Source organism: Armigeres subalbatus, chromosome 1 (genome assembly GCF_024139115.2).
Source record: "Armigeres subalbatus isolate Guangzhou_Male chromosome 1, GZ_Asu_2, whole genome shotgun sequence".
NCBI classification, from domain to species: Eukaryota; Metazoa; Arthropoda; class Insecta; order Diptera; family Culicidae; genus Armigeres; species Armigeres subalbatus.
Window position 1 is genome coordinate 220,118,194 of NC_085139.1, and position 22,189 is coordinate 220,140,382.

General features: G+C 45.5%; 1 protein-coding gene across 1 annotated transcript in view; it reads right to left on the minus strand.

Annotated features, from left to right (window-relative positions):
- Nucleotides 1–22,189, minus strand: part of LOC134205785 (low-density lipoprotein receptor-related protein 2-like) — a 151,943-nt gene that overhangs the window by 18,059 nt on the left and 111,695 nt on the right. The window contains 10 exon segments of the mRNA XM_062681378.1: nt 1,151–1,395; nt 1,470–1,722; nt 1,791–1,955; nt 2,014–3,782; nt 3,847–4,159; nt 4,601–5,635; nt 5,638–5,896; nt 5,898–6,108; nt 6,174–6,580; nt 10,094–15,951. Coding sequence (XP_062537362.1) covers nt 1,151–1,395; nt 1,470–1,722; nt 1,791–1,955; nt 2,014–3,782; nt 3,847–4,159; nt 4,601–5,635; nt 5,638–5,896; nt 5,898–6,108; nt 6,174–6,580; nt 10,094–15,951 — 10,515 coding nt within the window.

A 22,189-nucleotide genomic window follows, 5' to 3' on the forward strand; every position in this document is an offset into this window, starting at 1 on the left:
AAGCTATTTCCAGAACCGTGTACTATTATACGATGCTGATGCCGGTCAGAGAAGTGTTCCTATTACCGCAGGAATTCCGCAAGGTTCAATACTGGGCACGGTATTATAGAACTTCATGTATGACTAGGTTCTGAAGCTAAAGCTCCCTTCTGGTGTTAAGATCGATCGATGACGTAACCATGGAGGTCTACAGGGAGTCAATTCCCGAGGTAGAACTGACCACAGCACACACGATCAGCACGGATTGCGGATTGGATGAGCCGTAGAGGCCTGGAGATCGCTCAACATAAGACCTCGTAACAAAAAGTAACATTTTTGGTATCCCCTCCCCGTATAACGCGTAAATGTAAAAAATTTAAATGCAGTTTTTTTTTCTTTCTCTGAAGCTTGTTGGATTGGTATTTTTTGAATACTGTTAGAATAGGTATACGGCGCATGATCAAAACCCACAAACTGCTCTGAGATAAAAAGTAAAAAACTACAAAGTCCAACATGGAACAATAATGGCAAGTATGGTAGTGAAGAGGATAGGTTGATGCGTATTCATCGTCTTGATCAAGATAAGCAATTACTTCACTTTGAAGAAAATTTATCTCGGATCAACCTTCTTCTGTATAAAATGGTGGACCAAAAAAAAACGATTCCATTTTAAATGACTAACAGAAGCAAAACCAAGTACTAATAGGAACAAAACCAATTTTGGCTTTTTGCCAACGGCAGCGAAATCGATGAAAACGCCACCTTAGTGCAAAATTTCTTCAGCAACCACTCATTGGCGACCGTCGATCGGACCGACAGACGCCAAGCGATAATGTTTTGTACTATGAAGAAATTTCGCCTTGGGTTGTTATTTTGTTACTCTTCTCAACAATACGCATTTGAATCACTAACAGCTCATAACCAAGTTCAGAATCGTGCGAAAAAAATGCACTAGATGCTTAGAATTTGCCAGTCTCTCCGATGCTTCGGGAGAGCGGTCGTCTCTGTGGAATCCCGATAAAAATGGCTTGCGCGCGCCGGAAAGCAGCTTTCTACACAAACTCTAAATAGTTTTCAATTTTTGCATTGAAGCTAAACAAACCAAAAATGTAAAAGCTGAAGTCGACGCCAGCAAGCTCCCTTCAATGCCCGATCTAATCTGGACACTTACCTGACCCGTTACCCATGCTGGGATCGGTCGTACCGGACTGCACCGCATCGTACATGGGATTGCTGAAGTCCGTATTCTTGTTGCTCAGCGTATCCAGGCTATAGCCGTCCAGGGGGGCTATGCCACCGCCGGCCGGTATCACCCCGGTCGGTGGTCGATTCGATGGGAAATCGGGCGAGTTGAACTCCACGTTCGTACCAGGTCGGAACGACACACTCTGCGAAGACGTTAGGCTTGGCTTGCCACTGAAAATGGTAAGTGGGAAAAATGTTACTTCTTGATAATGATCGTCATAGGATCGGACGCCAAAACTACTCACAATGGCCTCTTCTTGATGATGAAGTACAGCCCAACGGTGGCCGCTATTAGAATGGCCACCAAGATCGGGATGTAGATGGCAGCGGCACTGCCCGGACTGGATCCGAACATTCGTTCACTGTAGAACTCACAGTGCTGTCCGCTGAATTCTGGAAGACACATGCACACCAAACCGTTGCCGCTGTCGTCCTCCTGGCACAGTCCACCATTCTGGCACGGGCAGATCTGTGGAAGAGGTCGAGCATGCTCGGAAGCTGTTTGGAAGAACAGAATATTCGTTAGGATTTTTAAATTCAGAGATTAATATTGTTTAGGTACTTACGAGCATCGCAAACGACCTCCGTCGTGATGCGATGGGACGTCTGCTGGACGGTGTTATCCGGACAGGCGCACCGCCTGCCACCTGGAACCAGCAAACACAAGTGGGTGCACACATTCTTGAAGCACGGATTATTCAGCGAGGTATTGTAACGCAGGTCGTGGTAAACTGCAATACATAATCGGATTAAAGGTTGAACAATCCAACGTGCCCAAAAATAACTTACCCTTCAGATTAGATGGATTGGCAAGGCTTCGTTGCACCGCCACTTGCACTCCCCGGCCAAATTTGTCTTGTCGCAGCAGTTCGCCAGTATCTCGGGTGATCCAGTACAGGAACGATTCGAACACATCCAGCGAAACCGGATGCTTCAACATCTCACCCTTCAGAATGGCCCGTCGCATCGATCCATCTGGTTTCATGACCTCGATCGTGTTTAGTTTCGTATCCACCCAGTAGACCATGTGGTCTTGCGCGTAGTCGATGGTCAATCCAGCTGGATGCCGAATAGCTTCCGTTATCAGAGGTCGTCTCTTGGATCCGTCCATCCAGGAAACTTCAATCTTCGGTGCAGATCCGCCATCCGCCCAGTACATACGCCCAAGCTGTGGATCTACAGCGATCGAAGTCGGCACCTCCAGTCCAGCATTAACCAGCGCTCTACGATACCGACCATCGGTCTTGGCAACCATGATTCTTCCCCTAGGTTTCGAGCCCGTACGATCCGTTTCGGCCCAGTACAGATTATCGGCAATCCAATCCACGGCCAGCGCGGTTGGTTTCGAGTTACCCTTCATGTTCAGATCCTGAGCAAAGCCGATCTTCACTTCTCCGTTCTTGGCGTTAACCATGTAGCTTCGCTTGATCGTTTTATCGTAGCTATCCGCCCAGAAGATCATTTGCGTGGATGGGTTGTAGTCCAATGCTTCGATTCTCTTCTCACCCGATATTACATCAAACTGATCATTTAGCTTCAGATCGTATGCCCGAATCTCCGGACCGCTGCTGAATACAACCGTCACGTCTTCCTTCAGGGCCTTGCACACACCGGAAACGGCATCTGTCAACCGGAAACCGTCGCGACATGAGCAGGCATAGGTGCCGTTCAAGTTGGTACACATTTGTGAACACTTGTGCGTTCCCGTTGCACACTCGTCTATGTCCAGGCAGTGCTTCTTGTTTTCCGCATCGATGATAAATCCTGGATAGCACGCGCAGATGTAGCCACCGTCTGTCAGGTTGTGACAGTGATGCTCGCAACCTCCCCTAGTCAATGCCGAGCAAGTACTCGTGTGATGACAACCCAGCTCATCTGAACTGTCTTCGCAGTCATCGGCGTAGTCGCAAATCTGGGCACGATCGATACACTTCTTGTTCGCGCACTGGTACTGTGTGTACAAGTCGCAAGGCTTCTGCCGAGTTGCACAGAGCGTCATGTTATTTTCATCCGAGCCATCGCCGCAGTTATCCACTCCGTCGCAAATTTGGTAACGTGCAACGCATCTATGATTTGCACACTGGAACCTCCTGAGCGTATCGCAGTTGAAGTTCGTACAAACAGAAGTAGCTTCGTCCGAGTTGTCGCCGCAATCATCGGTGCCATCGCACAGGTCCGACGGTGACACGCACAGATTGTTCGCACACTGGAATCTCGATTCCGGACAGTACCGCCCTCCTGGGAACCTTGGTGGACATCCAATCTCATCCGACATATCGCGACAATCACGATCACCATCGCACCGGAAGTACGAAGCAATGCAATGTCCCGAGTTGCACTGGAACGTGCCATTCTTGCACTGGAATCCTTCGCAGTTGAACTCGTCGCTATTGTCGCCGCAGTCGTCCTCGTGATCGCAACGCCATCTGCTGGAAATGCACTTACCATTGCCGCAACGGAACTCCGATTCGGAACACTCGCGGTACTTGCCCTTGCACTGTGCGTCCGACTCATCACTTCCGTCACCGCAGTCATCAGCGAAGTCGCACATCCATTGTCTGTAATAAACACGTGTGAAGGGTTAGTCAGTTCAGATCATTCAGGTTTTATGGAAGCTCATACTTCGGAATGCACCGATTGTTGTTACACTTGAAGTCCGTCTCCAGGTTACATTTGGGGCAGTTCTCCGGCAGCTCGTCGCTGTTGTCGCGGCAATCGTCCTTACCGTCGCAGAACAGCCACTTCGGAATGCAGCGATAGTTGGACTGGCCCGGGCAGCGAGACCACCCGGTGGTGCAGTTCCTCTGTCGGCACATGTAGGCCGGTTCGTCCGAGTCATCTCCGCAGTCGTTGTCGAAGTCACACATCCACAGCTTCGGAATGCAGCGGCCGTTCTTGCAGCTGAACTCCGTGTCCGGATCGCAGGCTCGTTTGTCTGAGAAAAATATAGCTCGTTAGGGAATCGTAATGCGTGATTAGTACCTAAGTTCAGAGCGTCTTATGACTTGTCGGACTAAATTTATGAGTTGTCCGACACACTTAATAATTTGTCGGAGTAACCTACTCTTCTCAAAATAAAGTGATGACATGTCGGAACACGATTACAACTTGTCGGACCAATCTGATTGCCTTCGAACATTTGTAAAAAAAAGCCTTAGTTTTGTTCAAGTCTACTAAAAATGTCTAACTCATGATGTGTCGGACTAATCGTATTATATGCCGATCCGATTAAGTGATTTCTTGAACTTTTCATTTGATCCAACTTAATAGTTTGTCGGAGTTACTATATGGTCTGTCCGAGGGTCTGTCTTTCCCATCTAACAACATGGAAGAATAATGTTTTGTCGGACCATTGCTGATCCAGTCAGATACTCACGGCAAATCTCCGGATCCTCATCACTTCCGTCCTTGCAGTCCGCATCACCGTCGCACTTCCAACTGTCCAGGATGCACCGTCCGCTGGAGCGGCACTTGAAGTCCGAAACCGGGCACGGGAGGTCACAGTTCTGCTCATCGCTGCCGTCTCCGCAGTCGTCCGTACCGTCGCAGATCGTAGTCGACGGGGTGCAGTTTCCGTTACTACACTGGAAGGTTCCTGCTCGGCAGTGCCGCGCCGGACACGTTTCCGGTTCGTCCGACTTGTCCTTGCAATCCGGTTCGCCGTCGCACTTCCAGAACCACGGAATACACTTCTCGTCAGCACCGCCGCAACGGTGTTGGCCGGTGGTGCAGTTGGCGATACAGGTCTTCATGTCCCGAGCAAGGTAGAACTGGTTCGGGCAGGCGCACTTGTAGCTCGGAGCTCCTTCCTCGATGTAGCCTTCGACGTTCAGATAAGTGGATTCCAGTGGTGGAGCCAACAGGCACAGATGGGTGCAACCTCCGTTAGTCGCTCCGCAAGGATTGTTGTACGCAATTTGTCTCAGTGGATGACTGATATGGATATCATAAGGTCTGTGCGTGGTATTTCTGATGACGGTAAAGTTCTCCCCGGTGAATTTGTTCGCACGGATGATTGCCTTGAGGTTCCAATCGGTCCAGTACAGCATATCGTCAAAAATCGAAAGGGCGAAGACGTGTGGTACTTTGTTTCCTGACAGAACTACGTGGCGATGTCGACCTTCCAAATCGGAGAACGCTATGTAGTCCAAGTGGGCGTCAGCCCAATAGATGCGATCGGTGAAGTAATCGATGGTTAAAGCGTTTGGCCAAGCAATGTCCTGCTCCCAGGTTAGGATACGGGTGAAGTTCGATCCGTCCATACCCATCTTGGCAATGTAGGCCTGCAGATGCCAAGAAGTGAAATAAAGATAACCGATTCCAGGATGTACAACGATCGCTCGAGGATCAACGACTCCACTCTTCAATGTCTTTCGTTTTGTACCATCCAACTCAGAGACATCCAAGTTTTGGAATGCCTGTCCAACCAGTAAAGTTTACGTCCGACCCAATCTACGGCGATTCCTTCCAAGCCATGAGAATCGTGCTTGATAATCGGAACCTTCACGATCTTTACATCATCCTTGATGGATCCGAATGTCGATTTGAATATCGTCTTGGCCGTAACGTCACAGAAGTACATCTCCTCCTCTTTCATGTCGAAATCGATCGCCACCACATTCATCAGATCCTGGTGGATCAGGTTGTACTGATGTCCGTCCACTGACATGTTAAATACGCACGTAGTACTTATTGCTGAAGATCAGCCAAGGCTGAGTAGCGTCCTTACGTTTGCACGTGTGCTCGTCGTTCTGTCGCTCGTAGTACCGATCGTCGCATTTGCAGTAGTACGATCCTGGAGTGTTGGAACAGTGCTGTGAACAAACTCCTGGTGTTTCGATACACTCGTCGATGTCCGCACAGGCTTTACCGTCTTCCAATAATCTGCAATTAGATTAAACATTAAGAATAGTTCTCTGACCATACACAAATCTACGCTCAATACTCACTTATAACCAGAATTACAATCGCAGTAGTACCCAGTCGGTGTATCCACGCACTTATGTCCGCACCGGTGGATCTCCACCTTGGCACACTCGTCCACGTTGCAGTGCAGCGGTTCGTCCGATTCGTCCGAACAGTCCGGAACCTTGTTGCACACCAGATGGCTGTCGATGCACTGCCCATTGGCGCAGGTGAACTTGCCCTCCGAGCAGGTGTTGTTGTCCTTCTTACAGTCCACTTCGTCCGAGTGATCGCCGCAGTCGTCCTCACCGTCGCACCGATACTGGTTCCGGATGCACTTGAAGTTCTGACAGGTGAACTCCTGCGTCGAACAGGTCTTGTACTGGCTGTTGCACGTTTTGCCTTCGTCCGAGCCGTCGCCGCAGTCGTTGTCGTGATCGCAGACCCAGCCCTGTGAAAACGGAGGTCACTGTTAGTTACCAGCTTGATGGATTATCGGTTATTGAAGGATGTATTGAGTATTGGCATGGCATCCACAAGGAGCTTTCCGCTATGAAAGAGTAAATGAGCAGGATGGAAAAGAACACAGACAACGTTCGAACCTGGATCCTAAATCTCCAAGCTTCTGTAGGAAGCTTTCCAAGCTTCTGTAGGAAGCTTTCCAAGCTTCTGTAGGAAGCTTTCCAAGCTTCTGTAGGAAGCTTTCCAAGCTTCTGTAGGAAGCTTTCCAAGCTTCTGTAGGAAGCTTTCCAAGCTTCTGTAGGAAGCTTTCCAAGCTTCTGTAGGAAGCTTTCCAAGCTTCTGATAGGAAGCTTTCCAAGCTTCTGATAGGAAGCTTTCCAAGCTTCTGATAGGAAGCTTTCCAAGCTTCTGTAGGAAGTTTCCAAGCTTCTGTAGGAAGCTTTCCAAGCTTCTGGGGGAAGCTTTCCAAGCTTCTGGGGGAAGCTTTCCAGGCTTCTGTGGAAGCTTTCCAAGCTTCTGGGGGAAGCTTTCCAAGCTTCTGGGGGAAGCTTCCAAGCTTCTGTGGAAGCTTTCCAAGCTGTGAAGCTTCCAAGCTTCTGTGGGAAGCAGCTTCTGTAGGAAGCTTTCCAAGCCTCTGTGGGAGCTTTCCAGCTTCTGTGAAGCTTTCCAAGCTTCTGTGGAAGCTGTCCAAGCTTCTGTGGAAGCTGTCCAAGCTCTGTGGAAGCACCAAGCTTCTGTGGGAAGCTTTCCAAGCTCTTTGGGAGCTTTCCAAGCTTCTGTGGGAGATAGGAAGCTCCAAGCTTCTGATAGGAAGCTTTCCAAGCTTCTGATAGGAAGCTTTCCAAGCTTCTGATAGGAAGCTTTCCAAGCTTCTGATAGGAAGCTTTCCAAGCTTCTGATAGGAAGCTTTCCAAGCTTCTGATAGGAAGCTTTCCAAGCTTCTGATAGGAAGCTTTCCAAGCTTCTGATAGGAAGCTTTCCAAGCTTCTGATAGGAAGCTTTCCAAGCTTCTGATAGGAAGCTTTCCAAGCTTCTGATAGGAAGCTTTCCAAGCTTCTGTAGGAAGCTTTCCAAGCTTCTGATAGGAAGCTTTACAAGCTTCTAATGGGAAGCTTTCCAAGCTTCTGATAGGAAGCTTTACAAGCTTCTAATGGGAAGCTTTCCAAGCTTCTAATGGGAAGCTTTCCAAACTTTGGTTTCTTTGGGAAGCTTTCCAAGCTTCTGTGGGAAGATAGGAAGCTTCCAAGCTTCTGATAGGAAGCTTTCCAAGCTTCTGATAGGAAGCCTAAGCTTCTGATAGGAAGCTTCCAAGCTTCTGACAAGAAACTTCCCAGCTTCTGATAAGGAGCTTCCAAGCTTCTGATGGAAGCTTCCAAGCTTCTGATAGGCTTCTGTGAAGCAAGCTTCTGTGGGAAGCTCTGCTTCCTGTGGGAAGCCTGCTTCTGTGGAAGCTGTCCAAGCTCTGTGGGAAGCTTGGCTCTGTGAAGCCTAAGCTTCTGTGGGAAGCTTTCCAAGCTTCTGTGGAAGCTTTGCTTCTGGGAAGCTAAGCTGGGAGCTTTGCTTCTGTGGGCCTAAGCTTCTGTGGAAGCTTTGCAGGAAGCCAAGCTTCTGATAGGAAGCTCAAGCTTCTGATAGAAGCCTAAGCTTCTGAGGAAGCTTCCAAGCTTCTGATAGAAGCTTCAAGCTTGATAGGAAGCCTAAGCTTCTGATGGGAAGCTTAAGCTTCTGATAGGAAGCTTTCCAAGCTTCTGATAGGAAGCTTCCAAGCTCTGATAGGAAGCCTAAGCTTCTGATAGGAAGCTTCCAAGCTTGATAGGAAGCTTCCAAGCTTTCTGATAGGAAGCTTCCAGCTTCTGATGGGAGGAAGCTTCTAAGCTTGATAGGAAGCCTAAGCTTCTGATAGGAAGCCTAAGCTGATGGGAAGCTTAAGCTTGATAGAAGCCAGAAGCTTCTGATGGAAGCCTAAGCTTGATAGGAAGCTCTGATGGGAAGCCTAAGCTTCCTGATAGGAAGCCTAAGCTTGATGGGAAGCTCTAAGCTTGATAGGAAGCCTGCTTGATAGGAAGCTCCTAAGCTTCTGATGGGAAGCTCCAGCTCTGATAGGAAGCTTCCAAGCTTCTGATAGGAAGCCTAAGCTTCTGATAGGAAGCTTCCAAGCTTGATAGGAAGCTCTTGCTTCTGATAGGAAGCTTTCCAAGCTTCTGATAGGAGCTTCCAAGCTTCTGTAGGAAGCGTTACAAAGCTCTGCAGGAAGCTTTCCAAGCTTCTGTTGGAAGCTTTTCAAGCTTCTATAGGAAGCGTTACAAGCTTCTGTAGGAAGCTTTCCAAGCTTCTGTTGGAAGCTTTTCAAGCTTCTGTATGAAGCTTTTTCAAGCTTCTGTCGGAAGCTTTTTCAAGTTTCTGTAGGAAGCTATCCAAGCTTCTGTAGGAAGCTTTCCTTTTCAAGCTTCTGTAGGAAGCTATCCAAGCTTCTGTAGGAAGCTTTCCTTTTCAAGCTTCTTTAGGAGGCTTTCCTTTTCAAGCTTCTGTAGGAATCTTTTCTTTTCAAGTCTATAGGAAGCGTTACAAGCTTCTGTAGGAAGCTTTCCAAGCTTCTGTTGGAAGCTTTTCAAGCTCCTGTATGAAGCTTTTTCAAGCTTCTGTCGGAAGCTTTTTCAAGCTTCTGTCGGAAGCTTTTTCAAGCTTCTGGGAGAAGCTTTTTCAAGCTTCTGGGAGAAGCTTTTTCAAGCTTCTGGGAGAAGCTTTTTCAAGCTTCTGGGAGAAGCTTTTTCAAGCTTCTGTCGGAAGCTTTTTCAAGCTTCTGTAGGAAGCTTTTCAAGCTCTGTCAGGGCTTTTCAAGCTTCTGTGGAAGCTTTTCAAGCTTCTGCAGGAAGCACCAGCTTCTGCAGGGCTTTCCAAGCTTCTGCAGGAGCTCTGCTTCTGCAGGAAGCTTCCTGCAGAGCCTGCTCTGCAGGAAGCTTGAGCTCTGTGGGAAGCACCAGGCTGTGGAAGCTTGAAGCCTGTGGGAAGCTTCCAAGCTTCTGCAGGAGCTTTCCAAGCTTCTGCCGGAAGCTCCAAGCTTCTGTGGGAAGCTTCCAAGCTTCTGTGGAAGTTTTCCCAAGCTTCTGTGGAAGCCTCCGCTTCTGCAGGAAGCTTTCCAGAGTTCTGTAGGAAACTTTCCTAGCTTCTGTAGGAAGCTTTTCAAGCTTCTGTAGGAAGCTTTTCAAGCCTATGTAGGAAACTTTTCTAGCTTCTGTGGGAAGCTTTTCAAGCTTCTATAGGAAATTTCCCAGCTTCTGTAGGAAGCTTTTCAAGCTTCTGTGGGCAGCTTGTCAAGCTTGTGCAGCAAGCTTTTCAAGCTTCTATAGGAAGCCTTTCAAGCTTCTGTATGAGGCTTTTCAAGCTTATGCAGGAAGGTTTTCAAGTTTCTGAAGGAGGCTTTCCAAGCTTCTGAAAGAAGCTTTCCGAATTTGTGAATATTGAATTGAATATTTGCATAATATTGACAATGATATTCACTCACCTGATTAATACACCTTCCATTCGTGCACGTAAACTGATCATCGCTGCAGGGCTGCGGCGTCGGGCAGTTGTGCAGTGTCGTATTTTCGTCCGCTCCGTCCACGCAGTCCGGATCCCCATCGCAGATCCACTTCTTGGGAATGCACTGCGCTCGGGCCCAATTCTTGTTCTCGTTGCACGTAAACTCCGTCTCCTCGTCGCATTTCCTATCGTTGCACTGGTGCCGGTTGTCCTCGTCACTGTTGTCCAGGCAATCGTTATCGCCATCGCAGATGTAGATTCGCGGAATACAGTTGCCGTTGTCGCACGTGAACAAATCACCGAAGCACGTCCTACCTTCTGATTTGCAGTACTCTGGCGGTTCATCGGCTCCATCTCCACAGTCATCGTCTCCGTCGCAGTACCACGTAGCCGGAATGCACCGATGGTTCGGGCAACGGAAACTATTCTGCGGACACGTTCGCTGCGCACAGTGCAGCGGATCTTCGTCCGAATTATCCCCACAGTCGTTATCTCCATCGCACAGCCAATACGGTTCCACGCAAATATTCGTCTTATCGCACTTGAGGTGATTCGCCGGGCACGTCGTATTCGTCGGACACCTCTCATGAGTTTCGTCCGAAGTTGCGTTATCCTTACAGTCGTTAATTCCGTTGCACACTTGACTCTGCGGAATGCACCGTCCATTCATGCACGTAAACTCCCCATCCACGCACGGCGGATACGAACAGTTCTCCTCATCCGAACCATCCTTGCAGTCGTTCTCGTGGTCGCACTTCCATGACTTGAAGATGCACCGACCGTTGTTGCAGCGGAACTCGTTCGGGCCGCACGAATGGAACGCGCAGTAGTTCGTATCTTCATCGGAGTTATCTCCGCAATCGTCATCCCCATCGCAAGACCACATCCTCGAGATGCACTTTCCGTTCTGACAGTAGAACTTGCTCGAATCGCATGTATGGTTCTTCGGTGCGCACATCCTTCCTTCGTTAACTGGTTTGGTAGAATCGTCGCACTTGCACTCCGCCTTTCCGTTCAGTCCCGGATGACAGCTCTGGGCACATCCGCCGTTGTTCTGCAGACATGGATTCGCTTGACATTGCTGCCGGCTGTGGCTGTATACGTGGATATCTCTCGGCGAATCCTCCAACCGCTTCACCATCTCGATCATATTAGCTCCCGTGTGTTTCTCCGCCCGATAAACACCCCTCAGCTGGAGATCCGTCCAATAGATGTAGTTCCTGAACACCGTGATCGCGAACGGATAAATCGTTGCCGACACGAGCACTTCACGATCCTTACCGTCCAGCCGGGACCGTTCGATCTTCTCACGCACCGCATCCGTCCAGTACAGCATCCTCTCGTCATAATCGATCGCCAAACCGCTTGGCTGCGACAGATCCTTATCGATAATAGCCCGCTTCAGCGAACCGGCCATCGTCGTCCGGAAAATCTTACCCGACGTACCGAAACGTCCCCAATCGGTGTAGTACAGCGTTCCATTGCAAGGATCCAGAATGATCGCACGTGGTCGCTCCACTCGGGTGATCATCACCAGATCCGAACCGTCCATATTCATCGCGTAGATCGAGTTGTTCGAACTGTCCGTCCAGTAGATCTTCTTCTGTGTCCAATCGTACGCAATACCTTCCGGATTGATTCCTCGGGTTATGACCGGCTTAATACTGGCTGCGTCCGGTTTGTCACCCTTGGTGTACGCGATCTTAGCCCATGGTCGAATTTGCGTGAAGAACAGCTTGTTGTCGGCGTAGTCAAAATCGAGACCGACGACGTTGGTAAGGTTGACGACCGGGGCGAATGGAACATTGGTGGAAGCAGGGTTCAATTCGATCGCTCGGATTTCCGTTCGTGTGGAGAACACCACGTATTCGTCCGCCAGTTCGCAGCGTCGACCATCGGCGGCCAGCCGTCCGACGGAGCAGTCGCACTTGAAGTTCGGCTTTTGGTTGTACTCCGGAGGGAAGCTGAAGCAGAGTTGATCGCAACCACCGTTTCCGAGCCGCAGGCAAGGGTTGTTATCATCGGTGGGTTGGTTGTTGATGTCGTAGATTGAGATATCTCGCAGCTTCTGCAGATTGGTACGAACCTTCTCCGGAAGGGTGTTGTTTCCGGGGAATTTGGTGGCCTTGAATACGGTCAGTAAGTTGCGATCAACCCAGTAGATGTCCGTTAAGTAAACAGCGATGGCCATCGGGTTCGCGAGGTTACGGCGAATGACCTGTCGATTTCCTCCGTTGTAAGAAATCTTCTGGATCATGTCCAGTTTGGAGTCGACCCAGTAGACATCGTGCGTCAGCATATCTACGGTTAAGTCACGAGGGTTCGAAATTCCCGAGGTAACAACCGGGGTCCAGTTGGATCCATCCAAATAGCATTTTCCGATGCGGGGATACTGACCGTAGTCAATCCAATACAGAAGTCGTTTGATAGGATTCACTGCCAGCTCACGAGGAGCATCGTTCGTAGTTTTCACAATGATCTTTCGGTGCGTTCCATCCAGCCAACTGACCTCGACATAGTTCTCATGAGGGAATACGTTCGTGAAGTACATATTTCCGGCAACCCAATCGATCGCGATGCCACGGATTCCATTGCTTCCGATGCCGTCTTTGATAACGCCCTGAAGTTCCGTACCGTTGGGTCGAACACGGAAGATTCCATTCCAGTGTCCACGATTGTACTCGACCCAATAGATCCACGAGTCCCGGTACAAAATGTCTACGTGTAGAATGTGATGTCCTGCGCCGGTAATTGGCACCATAGCTTCGGATGAATCCTTCAAACTGTAGCCTCGGGTCATGTCCAATTGGGACACCACGGCGAACGTCTTGTAGGCGTTGCACGAAACTTCGTTGTCCTTCTTATAGCCCATGCCGCATGCGCAAACACGTGCTCCGTTGTCGTGTGGAATACAGATATGTTCGCAGCCTCCGTTGTTCATCATGCAGGGGTGCTGCAGCATCGATCGTTTCTTGTAGATGATCATGTTCTTTAGGTCGGGTTCGTTATCCAGGATGGTTTTGGGATTGTCTCCGTTTGGAAGGTCTACCCGTACAATGTTTTCGTAGGTGGGATCCATGTAGTACAACCTCGATTCCAAAACGCCAAGACCTCGCGGCTTAGCGATTCCGTTCTGCTCAGTCAGAATAGTCTTCTTATTGTTTCCATCATAATCGATCGACACTACCTCCGGTGGATGCTGCGAGCTGTAGTATACCATACGCTTCTCAATGTCGATGGTGATTGCCTCCGGGTATTGTACCGTTTCTTCCAGGATCATAGGATTTGAACCATCCATGTTGGCCATTGCGACCTTGGTGGGAACTCCGAAGCCGCCCTCATCGATCCAGAATAGTTTGCCGTTTGTTGGATCCAGGGCGATCTGCTTTGGTTTAGATATCGAAGTCCTGTCACCGTCGTTGACCAGCACGATCGTTCGGTACTTCACTTTTCCGTCCACCTTAATGGCTTCGATGTTACTTGCCAGCCGATTTCCAATAAACAGGTTTCGTCCGATCCAGTCGAACGCGATTGTGTAGGCCGCACCTACAAGTCCATTGTCCGCTCCAAGGAAACGCGTCTTGTTGCCTCCTCCATACGGCGTCGTGTAGACCGTGCAGTTCTCGTCGTCGTCTTCCTTGCCCTGAATCCAGAATAGAGTCTCACCCTTACGGTCGTAGTCCACGCTGATGCCGCTTTCGATGCCTACGACTGGGATCATGCTTCCAGCTCGGAGGTCACCGCCATTGAAGGGGATGTCAACGATCTGATTGTTCTTCAGCACCATGAGGTAGGCGTTCTCCTCTTCGACGCAACGTCCGTCGGACATCAACTTGAAGCCTGGTTTGCACTTGCAGGAATATCCAGTTTTCTCCGACGGACTGAGCAGACATATGTGCTGACATGTTGCCAACTTGCAAGGGCTCTCGTACATGGGTTGAAGTGATGGATGATGAACATGGATCGACAGGGGCTGTGAAATTAGATGACTGACGACGGTTTGGTTGCTTCCGCGGTATTTGTTCGCGGAGAGAACTCGATTCAATTGACGGTCCGTCCAATAGAGGGTGTCCTCAAATAGCGAGAGGGAATGGGCGTGAAGCAGATAGTGACTAGCGGCCAACACTTGTTGGCGTCCTGTTCCATTGTAGTAGCAGAAGTCGATGAAATCCAGTTTCGAGTCCGCGAAGTACACGCGCTGCGTAGCAATATCCAAGGTCAGTCCATTGGGCCAGTAGATTTTAGTGTTGATGATGGTTTCACGCATTGTACCGTCCATGCCAATTCGTTCGATACGTGGGTTCTCACCCCAATCGGTCCAGAAGAGGAACTTGGCGGTAGGGCTCGGGTCCAAACACATTCCACGGGGCTGGGTGATGTTCTCGCGGACCAGTACCAAGCGGTTTGATCCATTTTCATTGCAAACTTCGATCGTGTTCAACTTGCTGTCCAACCAGTAGAGATTCTGTCCGATCCAATCGTATGCGAGACCTTCAACAAGATCCAAGCCTGTCGAGATGATCTCCCGCGGTTCTTGTCCGCGATCTAACCGAGAGATCTTTTTGAGCTTCATGTCACTCCAGAAGATGGTGCCGGTGTGCATATTGGAAGCGGTTGCAACCACGTTTTCCACGATGATCGGCACACGTTCCAGTCCTTGTTCGTTCAGGTCCGCAACCAATATTGAGTGACGGTTGGAAATGATCAAGAAGGCTGAAGAGTGGTTCACCGCCTTGCAGGTGTGTTTGTTCGATGCCAAAGTATAGCCTTCCGTGCAGGAACAGAAGTACGATCCCTTCGTGTTTGTACAGATTTGGGAACATAGGCCAGGTGGATCGCATTCGTTAAGATCCATGCAAGTGAAGTTGTCCGGCGCAAGTTCTTCGCCTGGAGGACAGATACAGAGTGCTCCCAAAGGAGTTTTTTGACAACCGTTGGAGCACAGACCAGTTTGATGCGTGCACTGAGCCAGATCGCAGCCGAGACCTTCATCAGCACCGTTAGGACAATCCTCGACATCGTCGCATACTGACGTTAGATTGACGCAACGTTCGGTTATTCCAGGACATGCCCATTGACCATGCGGACACTTCAACGGTGGGGTCACGCAAGCATGCTCGGTAGATTCGTCCGACCCATCGCCACAATCGTCCTTACCGTCACAGATGTACGACTTGTAGACACACTTGGAGTTCTTGCACTTGTAGAAGTTGTTCGGGCAAGTGATCTTTCCGCAGTCCTCCTCATCCGAGTGATCCTCGCAATCGTTGGACCCATCGCAATGCCAGGCAACCGGAATGCACACCCCGGACGATTTACACCGGAAGTGCTTCTCCAAATTGCACTGATTCGGTTCCATCGTCGGACATCCAAGTTCGTCACTTCCGTCGTTACAATCCGGAATTCCATCGCACTTGTACGTTTCCTCAACGCACTGCCGCAGATCGTTACACTTGAACTGATTCGCCAAACACGTAATCGATGGACAGTCCTTCTCGTCCTGTTTGTCGAAGCAATCGTCATTGCTGTCGCACACCCAACTCTGTGGTACACGATGACCCGTTCTTGGACACGTGCACTGGAAATACGCACACGTTTTCTCCGCACAGAAATCACCCTCATCCGATCCATCGCCGCAGTCGTTCTCGCTGTCGCACTTCCAGATGTTTGGAATGCAGCGTCCATTCTCGCACGCAAACTGCGATGCCGCGCAAGTCACGTTTCCGCATTCGAACTCATCCGAATGATCGCCGCAGTCGTTCTCATGGTCGCAGCGGAAGTTCAACGGGATACAGCGACCCGATTTACACTGGAACTCGTTTGTGCCGCAGGTTGGTTCTGTGAAATAGAGATCAATCCATCATTAGCTGAAACCACGTTTTCTACCACATAAAGGTTTCGGGTTATTTGGTCGAATGCCGTTTGGCTGCATGCGCCATTTGGCCCAATCCTTAGATTGCAAGTAGTGAAAACTGAGTAATCACTACGCACAGTGAGAATTACATGAGCATTGAGAAATGGGACATTTATGAGAAAAGCGAAAAGTGAGAAATGATAAGAGTTTTCTTTTTAAAAAGAGAAGGGAGAAATGAGAAGTGAAAAGAAATTTTAAAAATATATAAAAATATTTTTTTCAATTTCAGAGGGTTAAAAAAAATCTTCTACAATTTTTTTTTCTCTGGGAGGGAGGGGTTAAGTCCAAACCCCACAACACCCCCAATCACGTGGCTACGATACTGATCTTTATTGTTTTTCCCCTCCTTCCTCTTTCCCCCTTTAATCTTATTTCTGCCTTCTTTCTGTCTTATATCTCTCCTCTTCCTTATCACTTTCCAATTATCATCCAACGTTATTTTGCCAATACTTCATCGTGATCAGCTTTGAAGGATTTCGTTGATTGACATTTAGTCGCATGACATTCCGTCAAAAGGACGTTTAGTCGGAGTTCGAACATATCTTCCTTTTTCCCTTTTCTCCCTTCTTGAATTTTCCTTTCTTCAGCCTTTGACATAATCCTTACTTCTTCTTTTTTCTTTTTTTTTTTCCTTCTACTTTCTTGTGTTCGTCACTTCTTCTACTTCCTTCCTTCGTTATTCTATCTTCTTCCTTTTTTCCTTGTTCTTTCTTCCTTTTTTTCTCCCTTCTCACTTCTTCCTTCTAGCTTCTTCCATATTTCTTATTCTTACATCCTTCTTTTTTCTTCCTACTTCATTCTTCCTTTTACTTGTTCTTTCTTCCTTCATTTTTTTTTCTTCCTTTTTAGTTTTAATTTTTTTTCTTTCTTCTTTCTTCCACCTTGATTCTTCTTTCTTGTTTATTATTCTTTCTTCCTTGTTTCTGCTTCATTTTCCCTTTTTCTTCTTTTTCCTATTTTTCTCACTCCTATTTCCATGCTTCTTTCTTTCTCATTATTCCTTCATATTCTTTCTTCTTCATTCTTCTGTCTTCCTTCTTCCTGCATCCTTCTTCCTTTTTAATTTTTTCTTGTTTTTTTTTCTTCATTTTTTTCTCCTTCGTTCATTTAGCTTCCTACTTCACTGTACCTTTATCCTTCTTCCCTCTCCTTTTTTCCTTCTCCATTTCTCATTCATACTTATTCTTTCGTTTCAAATCATGCTTCTTTTCCATTTCTTATTATCTCCTCCTTCTTTCTGTATCAAATTCATATCTCACCACTCACGAATACCTCATTTTTATCTTCTCATTTATTTCTTCTTTTTCAACCTTCTTCCATCTTTCTTTTTTCTTCCTTTGCCGTTTTCCTTAGTTCTTCTTCCTTCTTGCCTTTTCCTTCTACTTTCTTCTTTCTTTGTTATTGTTTACTTTAGATTGTTATGTATTCTACCTTTTCCCTTCTTACTTCTTTATTCGTCCTTCTTCTTTCTTTTAGCTTCTTCCTTAGTTCTCATTTATTCTTTTCTTTCTTCTTTCATCCTTCTTCCTCCTTCCTTTTTGCTACTTCCTTCATATTTTTTCCTTCTTTTTGTTGCTTCTCCCTCCTTTCTTGTTGTTTCTTCCTTCGTCCTTGCATCTTTATCATTCTTCCTCCCTTATTCACCCTAATTTTTTCGCTTTTTTCTGCTTTATCCTTCTTGTTTCTTCCTTCTTCTGTTTCCTCCTTTCTTTTCCATTCTTCTTTAGTATTATTTTTCTTCCTTCCTGCATCCGTATTTCTTGTTCCTTTTTTAATCTACTTTCTTTTCTTCCTTTTCGTTCTTCTTGCTTCTCCCTTCCTTCTTCTTCTACCTTCCTTAATTCTTCTTAGATTTTTATTCTTTATTTTATATTCTTCCATCTTCCCTTTTTCTCTTTTCTCCCTATCTTCTTCTGTCTTATATCTCTTTCTGTTCTGCTTCTATTTTTCTCACCTTCCCTCCTACATTTCACTTATCACCATTCATTTATAACTTCTCATTTTCCCTTACTCCCTTCTCACATCTTACATCTTTTTTCTCCCATGTTCCGTCTTCCCGTTTTTCTTCCTTTGCCTTTATCTATAATTCTTTTCCTTCTTCGTTACTTCTTCTACTTTCTTCCATTATCCTTCTTCTTTCCTTCTTTTTTTTTCTTCATTTTCTTCCATCTTCATTATTCCCACTACCTTGTTCCTTCTTCCTTGTCCATTCTTTTTCCTCATTCTTTTTGTTTCTTCTTTTTCTTTCTTACTTCTCCTTTCTCTTTTTTTATCTTCTTCCTTGTTTCTTCCATCAATCTTTTTTCTTCCTTCTTTCTTCCTTCTTCTTCATTCATGAGAACTCTCTTCTTCCTTAATTATTCTTTCCTCCTTTTTTTCTTCCTCCTTGTTTCTTCCTTCAATCTTTTTTCTTTCTTCTTCCTTCCTTCTTATTCATTCATGAGAACTCTCTTCTTCCTTAATTATTCGTTAATTATTCGTTCCTTCTTCTTCATTCATGAGAACTCTCTTCTTCCTCTTAATTATTCGTTCCTCCTTTTATCTTTTCTTCTTCTTTTCTTCATCCTTATTCTTTCTGGAGTGCGTGATCTCTCATGTTTCGGACAGCAGAACGATCGCGTGGTCGGACGAATTATTGTGTTCTGCATTGCGCGGCCGGTAATAAAATTAATCAGTTCAGTGCGTGATATCTCATGTTTCGAACAGCAGAACGATCGCGCGGTCGGCCGAATTATTGTGTTCTGCATTGCGCGGCCGGTAATAAAATTAATCAGTTCAGTGCGTGATCTCTCTTGTTTCGAAGCAGGCTTGGTAGTCGTATGGCTACTGCATCTGCCTCATACGCAGGAGGTCGTGGGTTCAATCCTAGGTCCGTTCCATTCTTCTACTTTGTATCTTTTATATATGTCTCATGCTCTAGCAATCGCTAGAACTGGAAATGAACTCCATACCGTTTCCATTACTATTCCTCAATTTGAGTATTCTAACAGTAATCTGCTAGAATTGGAAATGAACTTATAGAGCTCGTTTCCTACATCCAATTAGAAATCAGTTACCTTCTCCTATCTATCACATTGGCAGCTCGTTAACCAAGACGGACCTCTGCCTTCCGAACCTAACCCAAAAATTCCAACAAAATTCCGCATGAACTCGTGGCAAGTGCAGAGGTATATTCGGCTTGCAGTGGTCGAGTGATTGCATCATCATTTCCTCCCCCTCCCTACATTGACTTGCATTCTGACGTGGCAGGCGCCAGTATGACCTAACAAATGAGATCACCAGTACTTGAACATTGAAGATGTGTGCTAGTCCCAAGCAAGAACAGCTGATCTGGTCATAATGAGTAGCAACTACGAGCAGTCAATCAAGCTCAAGCTCAAGCTCTTTCTTCATCCTTATTCTTTCTTTTCCCCTCTTCCTCTTTCATTTTTCTTCCTTTCATCTTTCTGCCTTATCTCACCACCCTTCTCTCACTTCTTGCTTCAGTTCTTCCTGCTTTTTTCATTCTTGTTTTTTTCCTTTATCCTTACTTCTTCCTTTTTCCTTCTACGTTCTTCCTTTTTCGTTATTTCTTCTACTTTCTTCTACTTTCTTCCTTTATTCTTCTTCTCTCTTATATTTTCTTCCTTTTTTTCATTTTTTGCATCTTCTTTATTCCTCCTTTTGCCCCTATTTACCCATATTGCCCCTATCTTGTTCCTTCTTCCTTATTTTTTTGTTCCTTCTTTTCCTTTATTACTGCTTTTTCTTTTTTTGTCTTCCTCCTCCTTCCTCCTTGCTTCTTCCTTCCTTCTTCTTCATTCATGAGAACTCTCTTCTTCCTTTATTATTCTTTCTTCCTTTTCTTCTTATTTTCTTCTTTTTTTTCGTTGTTCTTTGATCTTTTTGCTTCCTTCTTTACTGTCCTTTCTTCTTCTCTACATATTCCTTTTTCTTTCTTTCATCTTCGTTTTTCCCGCTTCTTTATTTCTTTTTCATACTTTCTTAATCCTTATTCTTTCTTTCCCTTCTTCCCTATTTAATTTTCTTCTTTTCTTCTTTCTGCCTTATCTCACCACTCTTCTCTATTCCAATTATCAACCCTTACGTCACACTTGCTTCAGTTCTTCCTTCTTTTTCATTCTTCTTTTTTCCTTTTTCCTTCTACGTTCTTCCTTCTTCGTTATTTCTTCTACTTTCTTCCTTTATCCTTCTTCTCTCTTATATTTTCTTCCTTCTTTTTTTCATTTCTTCTTTATTCCTTTTCTTGTTCATTCTTTCTTCACCACTCTCCTCTTTCTTTCTACTTACTTTTTCTTTTTCTTTCTTACTTCTTCTTTTCCTTTTTTGTCTTCCTCCTTCAATCTTTTTTCTTCCTCCTCCCTTTTATTTTTTCTTTTTGCTTTCTTCTTTTCTGTTCTTTCTTCATTCTTTATTAGTCCTTCTTCTGGTTTTCATCTTCTTTTTTATTCCTCGTCCTTCTTTCTTCTTCGTACATACTTCATCCATACCATTTCTTCCCCCCTTTTTCATTTTTCTTCCTTTCTTCTTTCTGTATCTCACCATTTATCTCCCACTTCCCAATTATCAAACCTTACGTTTTATTTCTTGCTTCAGTTCTTCCTTCTTTTGTCTACATTCTTGATTTTTATCTTTTTTCCTTTCTTCTTCCATTTCCCCTCTAGGTTCTTCCTTCTTCGTTGTTTCTACTTTTTTCCTTTTAACTTCTTTGTTTTTCCTTTATCCATCTCAATTCTTTCTCCTTCTATCCTTTTTACTTGTTACTTTTTCCTTATTTTATCCTTCTTCATTCTTTCATCTTCCTTGCTGTTTTGCTACTTTTTTTCATCCGTTTTACTTAGTTTTGTTTCTTCATCCATCTTTCTTGTTTCTTCTACATTATTCCTCCTTTTGCCTTCTTTCTTCTTATTTTCCTTGTCTTTTTTTCATTCTTATTTCTTCTTTCTCCCTGGTTTCAGTTTTTTCGCACTTTTCTCCTTGCTACTTCTTAGTTCACGAATATCACATCTCACTTGTCACCACTCACTGCTTACTTCCTAGATTCTCCTACTCACTTATTACTGCACACATCTCACTATTCAGTACATCTATTTCTCTTCCCTCACTTCGAACATCTCATTCTCTCTTCTCACTTCTTCTTCTTTTTTCTCCATTCGTCCATCTTGATTTTTTTTCCTTTTTCCCTAATTCTTCCCTTTTCGTTCTAAGTTCTTCCTTCTTCGTTATTTCTTCTACTTTTTTCCTCATGACTTCTTTCTTTTTCCTTTATCCTTCCACTCAATTCTATCTTTTTCTTTCCTTCTTCGTTGTTTCTTTTTTCTTCTTTTTTCCTTCTATATTCCTTCATACTTCCTTCTTCCCTTTTGCTACTTCCTTCTTCTTTTTCCCTCTTTCTTGTTTCTTCATCCATCTTTCTTCTATATTATTCCTCCTTTCGTCTTCTTACCTCCTTTTTCCTTTTATTTTTTTTCATTCTTAATTCTTCTTTCTCTTTTTCTTCCTCCTTTTTCTTACTTCGCTTTTCCTTCTTCCAACTTCATTTTTCCTTATTATTCTTTTTTCTTTACTTTACCTTCATCCGTTTTCATTTTTCTCCTCTAATGTTGATTAATTATGATGATTAATTATTTTTAGAGCGTCTTAGGGGAAATGCTACAAGGTTAAAAGACTATTATTCTTCCATTTATTTCCACTAGTGGAAGTAAATGGAAGAATAATAGTCTTTTAACCTTAATCCTCTAATGTTATTGTTTTACTTCTTTCTTGTTCGTTGTTCTTGCTTTCTTATTTACTGTTCCTTTTTCTCATTTCTTTTTCTTTTTTCATTCTTCCTTCATCTTCATGCTTCTTTTCCTTCTCCCTTATTACCTCTTTCTTCTCCTTTTTGTGTTATATCTCACCACTCGTTTCTCACTTCCCAAATATCATCCCTCACGTCTCACCTCTTGCTTCTGTTTCTCTCTTTATTCTCTCCTACTTACCATTGCTCAACTATCAAACCATTCACGTCTAACTTCTCATTTTTCCCTACTCACTTCTCGCTTGTTTCTGCACACATCTCACTATTCATTTCACTGCACTCACTTCGAACATCTCATTTCTCTCTTCTTCCTTCTTTTATCTCCCTTCTTATATCGTCCTTTTTTTTACTTCATTTGCATC